This window comes from Eupeodes corollae, chromosome 2, assembly GCF_945859685.1.
Source record: "Eupeodes corollae chromosome 2, idEupCoro1.1, whole genome shotgun sequence".
In the NCBI taxonomy this organism is placed as follows: Eukaryota; Metazoa; Arthropoda; class Insecta; order Diptera; family Syrphidae; genus Eupeodes; species Eupeodes corollae.
Genome location: NC_079148.1, coordinates 17,920,127 through 17,934,296, shown reverse-complemented (window position 1 = coordinate 17,934,296; position 14,170 = coordinate 17,920,127). Strand labels below are relative to the sequence as shown.

At 30.7% G+C, this 14,170-nt stretch overlaps 1 protein-coding gene across 4 annotated transcripts in view; it reads left to right on the top strand.

Annotated features, from left to right (window-relative positions):
• Window positions 1-14,170, top strand: part of LOC129944092 (frequenin-1) — a 303,407-nt gene that overhangs the window by 282,323 nt on the left and 6,914 nt on the right. For all 4 annotated transcript variants that reach the window (XM_056053279.1, XM_056053278.1, XM_056053280.1 and 1 more), the window contains exons 4-5: window positions 6,393-6,441; window positions 7,228-7,317. In XM_056053279.1, coding sequence (XP_055909254.1) covers window positions 6,393-6,441; window positions 7,228-7,317 — 139 coding nt within the window. The remainder of the gene's footprint in view (window positions 1-6,392; window positions 6,442-7,227; window positions 7,318-14,170) is intronic.

The following is a 14,170-nucleotide window of genomic DNA, read 5'->3' as shown; positions in this document are numbered from 1 at the left end:
ATGCAAAAATTATTCCCTTAAAAACTAAAGTTGCAAAGCAGCAAAGGCAAAGTCGTAAAAATGAATATTCCAATACATTTAACATTGCATCAATTAAGGATACAAAATATACTAGAAATATTAACATTTCCATTTACAAAAAATGTGGGAGATACAAATTGTTTACCCTTAAAACATGGATCCCGAAAATTGCGCCATTTTTTTGGGATAAACTCCATACCTTATTTTCTGGCTCTAAACTAAATTTTTGAAATTTTGAAAAAGCCAGAAAATACGAAATTTGGTTTTAAAAACAATTTAAATTTTCCTAAGAAAATAAAAAAAAGAAATTTTAAACAAATTCAATGCAAATAAAGATCTAATCAATTTTTGTACCTTCGTGTCACATGAATAGGGACAAGGTTTTTTCGTTTTTTATTTGTCGATATTTCTTAAGCCCTTTGGTTTTTTTTTTTTTTTTGTGAATGTGTAATGAATAAGTTATGTATTAATTTTGTAATAATAATAATAATAGCTTTATTTATTGGACCCTAAACAAATTTTTACAATTCAACATAATGATAAATAAAATTATGGCCTTGGTTTTGAAACCATCTGCAAGATGACATCTCTATTTTTACTGTTAAAAATTTAAAAAAAAATATTTTTTTTCTAAATAATTCAAGTAAGTTTTTTGGTGTGTTAATTACATTGTTCATTTAACAATTAGTAATTGTTTTATTAATACAAGAAAAAAAATATAAACACAAAATTAAATAAATTGCAATACTTTATAGGTTTTATTTTGTACAATATGTACGCCAAAATACTTAAAAGATAGATTTTTGGGTTCAAATTATTAAGTAATTTATAAAATCTTTTCTGTAATTTAGGGCTTTAATGCAATATTGGGCAAGAAGTTTCCAGTTCCTTCCATTTAAGATACTTATAGATTCTGATTCGCTTATTATTGACTTTTTAAAGTATATAAATCTTATTTCTTTTAGAATACGGCACACTGATAAAAAGTGATAAGAGTTTTTTTTGTTCTTGCAAATTACAGAAAGCGCAAAATGTTGATTGGTCATTAAAATAAGGTGCTTAATTTAAGTCAAGGAGCCATGCCCTAATGCGACAAATGATAGAAATTTTAAATAAGCTCATTTTGTTTGTAAAATAATTGAGCTCATTCAGATTATTATTGAGCTTTGGATATAGAGATTTACGCGAGGAGCCTTTTGCTTCCTCAATTAGATCTAGTCTTAATTTGTTATCTAGCTTTTCGAGAATACAATTGATCTTTTCTCTCATACTCCCATCTTCCATCTCCCAAGGATGCTCCGATATACCGCTCAATATGGTTATATCCTCCCATTTCCTGAACCAACTTATATTTTTTTGTATACTGCGTTTTGCTAATATTTTTGGTAATCAATTATCATCATAAGAAAGTATTTCAAAGTGCATTTTCGAGGTGAAAATAAAAATAGGAGGAAGACCTGTTTCAAGCAGCAGCATGTAATTAGGTGTTGATTGTGGTAATCTAAATAGTTTTATTAAGAAGAGCCGTTGTAGTTTTTCAACCTCATCATACTGCTGATATCCCCATACCTGACATCCATATGTCACAGAGCCGCATCAAACACTCTAATTATGACACTTTGTGCAAAATTTGTGTTCCTAAACAAGTTTTGCCAGGTTGAGTTTATAGCAGGTAACAATTTCTTCAGTTTACTTTAAAAGTGTTTCTTAGGGTTGAGTTGGGGTGTGAGAATCATTCCCAAGTATATAAATTCATTCCCAACTTCAATATTTTCACCATTTAGAAACCACTTTTCATTTCTACTGTGTCGTCTTCGACCTGTTCTAAATATCATAAATTTCGATTTTGATATATTTATTACCAGATTCCACATTTCACAGTACTTATCTAGCCTATTTATCATGAGCTGAAGACTTTCTGGGAGGCATTTCATAACAAGTCCTGCAATTTTAATACCGTTTGGCAAAGCGTCAACTATGTCGTTGATAAAAAGAGCAAACAATAGGGGGGATAAAAGACAACCTTGACGTACTCCACTTTTTGTTTCAAACCATTCTGATATTTGTTCACCGTCCCATACAGCTGATGGTGTGTTCTCGTAAAGTTTTCTTAGTACTTTAGAAATCTTAGAGGATAACCCCAGTAGATTTAATTTAAAAAACTCGATCAATGCTATCGAAAGCAGCTTTGAAATCAATAAATATTGAATACAGCTTTTCCCCATAATTTACGATATTTTGGGTGGAGAAAATGTGATCCGTTGTTGAATAACCTGCTCTGAAACCTGCTTGAAATTAGTTCAAACATTTGTTTTCTTTAACCCAAAACTTTCAGTATAATTCCTGTAAATATCTTCGAAATCACATTTAGGAAAGATATGCCCCAATAATTTTCCACATTAGTTATGTCCCCTTTTTGTGTATTGGAAATAGAAAAGACTCTCTGGTACTTCAGCCATGTGCAATATATTTGAATAGGTCCTTGCTAAATTTTCCAAAAAATCGTTTGGAGCGTTTTTGAAAAATTCATAAGGAATTCTATCATACCCTGGGGCTTTGCTATTCTTAGCTTTATGTAAAACACTGTGAATTTCTTCTAAGGTGATATCCTCATCTAAAGAGTCAACGATTATCAAATTTTCAGCGAATTATATTGGTTCTTCAATCTTTAATGGATTAATTAGATTTTTAAAATGATTTGCCAAAATATGAGCATCCACATTGTTACTATTTTTGAATTTTTTCCCATTCAGTTCCTTCAATACTTTTCAATATTCAGAAGAATCCTTGGCATTATTTAAATTATTCACTACTAGCTTTTTTTCCCGCGGCTTCGCCTGCATTGGAGAAATTAAATAAGTATGAGAGATAAAGGGTAAGGGTATAATAATAGAAATGAGTCAATATAATAACTAAATTTTATTGTTAGGCTGAGATCAACAATTTTTAAAAATTACTATAGACAATGAAGTTTCAACACCTTAATATATGCTTATTGAAATGCAACAACAAATGCTAAAATATATTTCACCGTAACAAAAATGAATAATTCTGAATTCTAAAGAAAGAAGAGTCCACCACTGCCGGAGTCTATTTTACGTAAAACTTGATGGAAAACATGATTTTGCTCTGGAAGTAATTCTGCCACTTGATGTTGCAGTGACATGAAATCATAATCTAGCTCTCGTGCAATTTCATTATCAAAATCATCCACATTGTCTCGTCAAGAGCTGGACATTCCAAAATCATCTAATTTTTTTCCAACCATCGTAAGAACCTTGTTTTCGATTGTAATTAGCGTTTTATTGTAGACATGTTCATTGAAAGTAATGTCTGTGTGCACTTGCTGCAGTTGATGTAAAATATCTTCAGCCATGTATTCTTTGTACTTATTCCAAAGAGTTTGAGATTAAGAAAGACCGGAAAGCGTAGCGTAAAGTTCCCTGATTTTATCTGGCGATCGGCATTGTACAGCTGACTCCATAGTTTCACCCCAATGATTGTCATTTTCTAACAGTCGTGTCGCCGAGCTTCACATGCTTCTCGGTGGGTTTGAAATTCCTGACCATTGACAATTTTAAGTTCTGTAAAGCTAATTGGACCTCGAACATGATGCAACAACATGCGCAGACATTCGTAACATGAACGGTAAATATAGAAAAATTAGAAACAGTTGAAACTATATATTCAATTGAATTAGATATTGTCGTCACCGTCGGTAATACAGTGGTTTAGTATTACAGTATTCAGGATTAAAACTTCATTACTATGATGCTAGATGGCGTTAAAGTTGCTAAATTTGACGATATTTTGACAAACAACTTTCTTATTTTTCGTACATTTTTATTCATTTTTTTGTAATAAAAAGTATCCTATGTTACTTCTAATACCTTCAAGAGTGTTTGTGCAAAGTTTCATGATGATCGGTTAGGTAGTTTTTGCGTGAAAGCGTAACAAACAAACTTACATTCGCATTTATAATATTAGTATGATTCCTAAATAGTATTCATTTCCCTTATTTGGCCGAGTTCTTTATATTCTTTATTTGCCTGAACATAAGCCTCAAGGAAGAAACTTCCGTTTCTCATTCTTGGTAGTTTTAATAGTTTGAAGGATTTAGCTCTGGCTCTTTTGCAATTTTTGTCAAACCACTTTTGTTTGCCATAAACTACGTCTCTCCTTCTGCAAAGGAGATCGAGTTTTTTATAGCTTGGATAAAAGAATAAATCTGGTGCTTGCTTGACTTAAATCAGTTTTTACAGTAAACTGACAAAGTTTGGCTTCATACCTTTCTTTTTTCTTATCGTTCCAAAATAGTCTTGGCAGAAGAGCAATGCTTTTATGGGACAGAGGTTTTTTTATAGTCAGGGCTACTGACCATAAAAAATAAGTTTGTACTGCAAGTCATATTTTTAGATTTAGTTGATAAATACAAGATTTATGACTGTTCTTCCGAAGAAGGTCATTAAAAGTACCTGTTTTTCTTTGGCCCTTTAAAGTAAAGAAAATAACAACGAATCTTATGGTTTAAGTAAATATTGGTTTAATTTAATGGATTAACATAATTTTTAGTAATGTTTGCTGCCTCCTAAATTCCGAATTACTTTAAGAAACCTGTGGTGTATGGATTCATGGAATGATGTCGTATAATTTAGCGAAATTCAGGCCCAGGACCGTTTTGCGGCTTCAATAATTTTTTAGTTTTTTTTAGTTTTGCCGTCTTTCCATGATGATCAGGACAGGAGGATTTTAGTCCTGAATGTTTGCTTTTTTGTCCATGTGGTTTGTTTTGTGTATTATCTTGTTTAAGAGTCCATCGGTGTCCAATAAATAATTGAGAAATCACGGTTAAGCTCGTTCCAGAATCTATTTTTAAGTGATTGCCGTAGTTTCAGAGCTTTGGAAATACAACTCCATGATCCCGTAACAGGTGATTGCTCTCCATACCATTACACAGGAGGTTGTGTCTTTTTTCAAGATAGATTTTTTCCTTTCTTAAATCATGAAAAAAGCAGCTATGAGACGAACGGTATGCCAGGCTCGAATCCACCCACAGTGATTTGTTGCAAAATTAAGGCACTGTCTCTTGTGTACAGCGTTCTTTGCTGTTTTTTTTTCTGCCTGTTGTACCCGTGGCATGGTTTATGCATTGAAAGGATTTAGATTAAAACCGTAGGTCCCATCCATTCCTGACAAAAATACTCTCACACAAGAATGGTTGAGAGTTGTAAGTCACTAAGCCTTAGTTCTCAACGGACTGTTGCGCCATCCAGTTAATTTATTTATATGGTCTGCCTTCAGTATCACCCGAGAAATAGTTGATCTACTAGCATTTATCCCAGCTTCTGTCTTGAATTTACTGATGGAAAGCCTTGAATTTGATATAGCTCTTACTACAACCCGCTCTTTCTGAAATAATGTGTCTTTCTTAACTCTTCCTTTGTAGTTTTTCTTTACCTCTCTGGCCTTTGAGGAGGTTTATACAATATTTGATCATCTTCTTATTTTGATGGCTATAGAAAGGATAATTTTGTGAAATTCCGGTAAGCTCGAATTTGGCATATTTCCTAATTGGTTAGCCTTACCCTTATTTCTTGATTCTTTTCAATTAATACTCTTACTAAGCTTCTAAACAATCAGAGTATTCTTGTATCTGATTTAAATTAAGCTAATAGGTTTCATTCATTTCATATTTGTGTTTTTCCAAAAAAGCTTAGTCCTTAAAAAATATCGGTAACTAAAAAAAACGAAAAAAAATGTCCCTATTCATGTGAAACGAAGTGTATTATACAAATGTATAATTCATAAAAATCAAATGCAAAAAAATATCAATCTTGAACTGAAAAATGTTCACCTTTTCAATCATTCTTTTTTAAAGCATAATATTTGTTTCGTGATTTTATATTTCAAACATAATATTTCGAATTTAAATATTTTTTTATTGTGAACATTACATTTTGTTTTTATACATATTTTTTTCATTTAAAACTTTTAGTGCAAAGAAATTAAGTTTTTCTTAAATAATTTTTATAAATTTTTTGTTTTTAATTTAAACGGGTTTTAAATAAAAATAAGTCTTTTGCATTTTTTAATTTTTGGTCTTTTCTCAGTAAAGAACAGATTTAAAAAAGTTATTTAAAAATTAAGGCTTCCTCAATTTTATTGACCATAACGTAAGGTGCTGTTATTTTATTCATGAAGTCTATTATAATTCATTTAATTAAACTTGAAAAGAAAACTGTTTTTACAAATAACGACAAAAACAAAAATTAACTCAATTTTCCTTTATCCACTATGTTCATCGGATTCGTCAAATCCCTCAACTCATTCTTAGGTGCTATAAAATTTAATTTTCCTCTTTCTCCCAACAGGCACAAAGGTTTTCTAAAAGACTGTCCGAACGGTTTACTCACAGAACAAGTAAGTACAGAAGCAAATTAACTACACCCTCCACCCCCATTCCATTTTCATTTATTTCCCATCTCAATGTTTCAATTTCACACTTCACCTGTCAGTCAATTCCCATAGTCTTCCCCTTATTCAAAATGTTTTAACATTAATTCATTTTATGCCTAACAAAAAGGCAAACATCTCACTAGACTCTATGTCAGCGCCAGTGGCGGCATCTATAAATAATTCCCTACACCTTGAAACACCTAGCTCTCCCAACCCCATACAACCCCAAAGCTTTTTGTTGTTTTTTGGCATATTACAATTTTCAAATTAAAATAATTAAAATTCTTATCTTTATTACTTAACTTTGTCGTCTTTTCTTTTCTTCTTCTGTTCTAATCGTTATCTCTGTTTCTGTTTCTCTTTATTTTTCGTTTCCATGATGATGCTGGAACACCTTTAACCTTTATCTCGGGTGTTTATATTTCAAAAAACCAACAACAACACCAAAAACAAAAATTACATTACATCTTGGGGGTGTACGCCGACACCACAACATTTATCCTTGGGGACAAAAAAAACACCGAAACATCTCACGCTACATCCTTGCTGATTCTGACGTCTATCCCGTCTCCATACCATGCTCCTGTTCCTGCTCCCATGCTGTGCGCATTTTAATGTTTATACTCATTTCGTGTGTTTCTGACTGCCATACTATCTGTGCCTACACACCGCTCCTCCACTCACTCTGGATGATAATGACTCTGTGGCATATCTGGATTTAATGTGTGTTTTCTTTTTTTATTTTTGTAGGGTTTTATCAAAATTTACAAACAGTTCTTCCCACAAGGAGATCCCAGCAAATTTGCCTCACTTGTGTTTAGGGTTTTTGACGAGAACAACGTAAGTATAACATGAATCATGAAACCGCCCACCAAATAAACCATAGCTGAAAAAAGTACCACTACACGACTACGACACCAATTACAACAACACCCCAAAAGCTGATCCTGGCTGTGCTCAGTCCTCAGCTCATACGCACGACTCCTCTTCCTCTGTCATCTCGAAATATACCATTTTCGGGTGGTTTTTCAAATGACTATGACGAAGTGAAGAATTTAAGAAAGTTTTATTTTTGAGTAAATTTTGTTTAATAGTTAATGAGGATTGAGTGGAGTGTCGGTCGTTGGTGTTGGTCTCGTGGTTGGTGATGGTGATTAGCGTGGGTTCGAGGAATATAAATTACAAATTCGTTGCCAAAGATGACAATAATGTTTGTTTAATGGGATTTACTTGGAGGAGTTTATAAGGACACTCGATGATGGATGGAATTGGGCCTTTTTTTTCAGGGGGGGGGGGGGTAAATTAAACAAAAGAAAACACAACGTTTTTGGGGAATCATGAATTTTTAAACATTATAGGTACCTACTTATCTAACACATTGTCAATTTTATGACCTTTTTGAGTGGAGCTAGAAAATGTGTGAAATGGAGGTATATTAGCATTAAAATGTTATTCACATTTAAGTGTTTGGACTTCCAGCCTATACCACTTAAGGTTAGGATAAGGATAATATACATAATTTACAACTTTATTACCTAGGATAGTATGAAATTTAAACAAAAAAAGATGAAGAAGTGGCTAAGAGCCACGAGAATTTATATTAAGTCTTTCTTAGTGACTTTTATTATTTTTATGATAAATATCCTCATCATGAGTATGTGCAGGATAAAATTATAAAATTATAAAATAATTTTCTATTGATTGAGAATTTTAGTAAAATCTCAATACTGGCTCTTAAGGTAATGGGAACCAAGATTAGGCTTATTAAAATATTTCATCATTTTCGTCATAAAAATTAAAACCTTGAGGCACATTCATAGGAACGTTTTAAACCCGAGTCTATTCGAACTGGAGTCTAAATTTAACATCTAGGTTAGACACAGCTGCTATTTATAAAGAATTTGGCAGCTCTGTTAAGTTAGAAACAGGTTAAGGTATATTCTACTACAATTCTAGTACAAATTTACTTAAACCTATACAATATGGGTTATAGAGGTTAACAAAATAAATTGCTTTACCTAGAGAGCCGAAAATCCTTTAATTTATTCTGTTTGCTATTTTTTCGAAATTTTATTTAAGTCGCTATGGTGCTGCAAACCTTTCATTAAATTTCGATCTTCAACATTTAGATGTTCGTATTATCTTGATATTTTTTTTCTCCGATCGATGCCTTAAATATAAATCGCCTTCATCTATTTCAACGGTGTCGGATTAAGCAGATCTTTCGTTTTCTGTTCGTTGGAAGTATTCTAACATCAAGTTAAATATCAAAATACTGATAAAAGCTTAAGTCTTTTGACATTTTATTTAGATAGATACTTTAATTTTTCATAGATTAAGGCTTTACAAAAATTTGGGTAGTACGCAGCTTGCACAGAGATTTGATATTTGAAATAAATCTTACAACTAAGAAATGTTATGTAAGTTAATAAATTCATTTAAATTAAGAACAACTACATTTGATGGAAAAATATGATAAAAAACCTTCATTCGATATGTTTTATAATAGTAAAAAAATTGACTAGATTAAACTTACAAACTAAAGGAACTTCCAAGTTGGAATAAAGGTATTTTATTATTGAATGATACAATAATAATATTTAGAAAAAATAGTCAAATAATTGATATTAATTTAATAAATTAATAAATAAATCAATAAACAAATAAAAACTAAATAAATAAATAAACAAATAAATAAGTACATATGTAGATAAATATACAAATAAATAATTATAGTTTCGATTTTACAAACATTGATATTACAGACTTACTAAATTTTGTATTAACATATTATTTGAATTACTACATCTAAGATAAAATCCTTGGTTGAGAGCTTCAATTTTTCTTGCAACTAGATGAACTCCAGTTTGATAGTGTAAAAGTTGGGTTGAAAAATGTGAAGGTGAATTTGCCATCATACTTAATACTTATTTTGCTAAGGGTATTTGTAATATAGTCCCGAAAAGTTAATGTCTTGTCTAAATATACATCAGGATATTTGACAGAATCAACCCATGGGATATCACAGTTATTTATCTTTAGCTGATTAAGTGGTAAAGCACAGGCTTTTCTTTTCCTGGTGAAAAAGATTGCCTGTGTTTTTTCAGCATTTAGACATGTTATGAAATAATCATGAATTTTATTTAGAGCATGTTGCAAGTCATTTTCAATTTCATACCCAATTTTACTTGAACTGTAAATGGCGGTATCATCGGGAACCATTGCTATTTCACAGTTCCATATTTCTGGACAATCAGCAATATACGTAATGTATAAAAATGGACCTAATACTGACGCTTGAGGTACCTCCGATGTTATATTTTTAACAAAAGTGTATATTCTATTTAAATTAACTCGAAATTGCCTAAGAAAGCTTTGCATTAAAAAAAGCTTGGCATTAATTTTATTATATATAAAGGACAACCGAATAATTTTAGTTTATGAAGACCATCATGCCATATGCTATCAAAAGCCTTTTAAACATCCAGAAAGAACAGACCCGTTGATTCTTTTGCATTCATTTTGTCTTTCACATGCTTGCAAATTGTAAGAACTTGATGTGTCGCACTATGACGTTGCCTGAATCCAAACTGTTGGTTTGGCACAACATTGGAAGACTCGAGAAAATCAAGAAGTTTAATTTTAATAATTGTTTCTAGTATTTTGTTAAAACTACTAAATAGGCTTATTGGTCCATAACTATTATCTATGTTTGGTGGTTTTCCTACCTTGAGAATGGGTATGATTTTCACAGTTTTTCATTAGCTTGGAAAGTATTTTATCTTTAGACAAGCGTTAACAATAAAACATATAAAAGATAGACAAATTATTGGTAGCTCCTTAAAGTAAGAATTTTTCAGAGTATCTACTCCTGGTGCTTTATTGTTCCGCATTCCATATATTATTCCTTTAATATCATCGTTTGTGACAAAAAAAATCTACTGGCAAAGGTTCATCATTACTGCTAATAAAGTTAATTAACACACTTACTAGACCATTTACTGAGCTGGTTTCATTTATTAACGGATTGTTAAAATTGTGTTCAAACAATCCCGCAAAAATGTCAGCTTTTTCTTCACAGGTTTTCAACAAGGAATCATTGTGTTCTAAGTTAGATTTAAGAACCTTGGCTATTTTCCAAAAGGGTTTGAAATTCGGTTATTTTTGTCTTTAAATTTTCATATCTCGCAACTTAATTTTTTCAATCGGTTTGTTAATTTTTGTTGTTTTATAGATTTAAAAACAGCTTAAACATAGGTTAAATCGTGTTTAGTTTTAGACGCCATTGTCTATGAATAAACTAAAATGAAGTTAAGATTAACAAAGACAAAATCAGAGCTTATCAAAGAACAATTAAAATGGCCAATTGTGTTTCTATTATTTAATACAAATTTAATTTATTTAAAAGAGTTTAGATGTAACAAACGTGTTAAATAGTACCAATTTTTCTAGAACTAAGATATTTGTGTACATTTGGGCGTATACCACTTTTTTTCATTTACTAGATTTTAAAAAAGTTTAATATTATAAATTATTTAATAATTTTTGTTAATCAAGGTCTATAAAGTAGATTTAAAGTAAAGTGAAAATTAAGTTACGGTAGGTAATTAAAATGGATTAAAAGCAAAGTCAAAGCATTTAAAATTCACTTTAAGAGATATCAAATTATGTAAGAAACGATTTAACTACAATTTAAAATTAAGATACCATTTATTATGGTGAACGATAGTCCTTTGAAGCACATATAAAGTTTTCTTTCATTTTGTATGTATTAGCATAGCTGAAACAAAGTAATAAAATATATGTAGAGTGAGGATTAGTTCGTAGAACTGTCAATCCATAAGTTGCAATCCTTGCGAGTGCCACCTAAAATATTTGACAAAATCTCCCAAGATGAATTATTCTTGTCATGAAAATGTGCTTCTCAAATTATTCTTTCTGATTTTTTATAAAAACTATAGGTATTTCTCCATTGAATAGGCCCTGGTTATCCAAGATCTGAAGCACCACAAAATTTATTGATTTATATATAATGTCAAGTTTTAGCTTCTTTTGTGTTTGAACAATCAGTTCATGAAAATTAATCACCTAAAATGTTTATTCTAATCTTTAACCTTAATCGATTATTCCATTCACTTGAAAATCTAATTTTCATTACTGTTAATGGGTTTTGGTCATTACATAAGTACTTATTTAAAAGCAACTATATCAGCTTTTATAGTTCGAGAGGTGCTTAAAATAAATTCTTACACTTCATAATCAATGTAAATGATTTTGTTACTTTGGGAAACTAAAATTTGATTGCATGATGGGTAAAGGTAAACAAAGTATTTGTAATTTATCTTAAAATGTAATACGAATTTATTTTTAAAGATTTTTCCTAAGATGCAAAAGCTCAAGGTTCTTTTTGAAAAGTATAAAGTTAGTAAAAGGCAGCGAAAAAATTATTTTTAAGAGGCCAATAAACCGTGACAACTAAAAATTTGCCTCTCTGCTAGTTTTCCTTAGGACTGCAACACTTATATAAAGTTAGCAGGACACTTTTTCATTTAAGGTCAAAAATTAGTTTTGAGTTCTGACACAAAAAATGTTCTTTAAATATTCATGTTTTATCCGAAAAAAAAAATATCAAATTGTGAGAAAAGTTTATAATTATTCTTAAGCTAAATTTAAAAAAAATGGGTACGAGACTAGGGCCTAGTGACTTACAACTCTCAACCATTCCTGTGTGCGAGTAATGTTGTCAGGAATGGCGAGGACCTACAGTTTATGTGCCGAATCGGAATGGGTAATTTGAGAAAGCACTTTTTTCATGACAAGAGTTATTCTTGGAGAATTTTTCAATTCCTCGAAAGAGGCAGTAGCCGTGAAAAGACTTTAGATGGCCTTTATTTGTTTTATTTATTTATTTCTTTATTTCATTTAAAAAATATTTAAAACTATATAAACTTCAACATATAGTTATATAAAAATACATTAACTTTAAGATGATTTTTAAAAAGGAAATAGTTAAGTACAATCTGTTGGCCGAAGACAAGAAGCGAAAGTACTATACTATATAAAGGATATGTACAATTAAGATATAAGAATTTAAATTAAATTTAAAGTTGGAAAAACAAATCTTAAATAAATGAATTTAATATGAAGGAAAAAAATTAATTTAAAAAAATAAGAGCAATAATTTCAAAAATTTAAACTAAGGGAATTATCAAGTTTTCAACAACATCAAAATTAAATAAAAAAAGCCAACGTTTAATATTTTTCAGATATACTGATTTAACTCGCTTACTTCTGAAAACTAGTAGGTAATTTATTAAAAAGACGAGGCGCAGTAACTTTGTAAAAGAGTGAAAAATGTGTTTTCTTGATAGTGGGTACTTTGACAAAATAACTGAAGTTCACGCGTAAATTACAGTTTTCGTAGATCCTCGAAGCATTGTAACCGGAATTTTCAAAAAAAAAAAACTTTTAAAACCTTGTAGAAATACAAATGCCTTAATGGTAGCAGTTCCAGATTTTTAAAAAACCCAAAGCTAGGAGTTAGACGAATCGCATGTTTTTGTTTTATAAGTTAAGGTTGTAATTTATTAAAATGTGTTCCACCCCAAAAAGTTATCCCGTACTGCAACTTAGATTTAAAAAGACTGTTGTAAACTTATTTTAAAATTAACGAACCACAATATAGGCTGAGTAGAAAAATTTGTCTAATAACATTAATTAAAGAATTCTTTACAGATAGTGTTTGGTCTTTCCAACTAAACCTATAGTTTAAAGTTACACCCAAATACTTAAAACTGTCGACTCGCTCAATTGAAAAACAATCCGTGGCGCAACACAGATTAGAATTATTAAAAGTTATAAAATTATGATAAAAAAAACGGGAATGCATCAAACAGAATTTTTCGCAATTAGAAGAATGATATTTTAAAGGCATATCACTACAGATTTTATCCATAATATTATTCATAAACTTCGTTTTTTTTTTCACTAATGACCAGTTTATATCCGAAAAAAGGTTGAAGTAACATTTACTGTTGTACGTCAAAGCAGTGTCATCGGCAAACGCTGTTATTATGCCCTTCAAAGGTTGCAAGAAAAGTGAATTAACAAAAATCAAAAACGAAACTGGTCCTAATACAGAGCCTTGTGGTACACCAACGTTAATGAAGTTATTAGCACTTAAGATATTTACGATACGATAGAAACCATTCATGTATATAACCTCTAAATCCAGCTTTATATAATTTCATAAGCAAAATATCATGGTCAACCACGTATTTGGTATTGTTTATAAATAGTGTAGCTAATATAACAGATTCATAAAGACTTTTATAAATTTCACTGCATAACTTTAACAAAGCGTCTTCAGTAGATCTACCACTTCTAAAGCCAAACTGTGAGTCACTAAAAAAATTCATTTTGTTCAAAAAAGTAAGCATCCTAGATCCCCTTTTCGAAAATTTTTGAAAAGACTGACAAAAGAGATATAGGTCGATAATTATTTAAATTCGTAGCATCGCCTTTTTACTTGCGACATAATAGGAACTATTGCATTCGTGCAAAATTTCGAACTCGAGATTTTAATCAAACATGATATTACGATGGTAGAGAAGTCGAAAAAAGTGGGTCCCGCGATTCCGTCCGGTCGGTTTTGTCTGTCTGTCCACGCTCCTACAGCCTAAACCATTGGGTC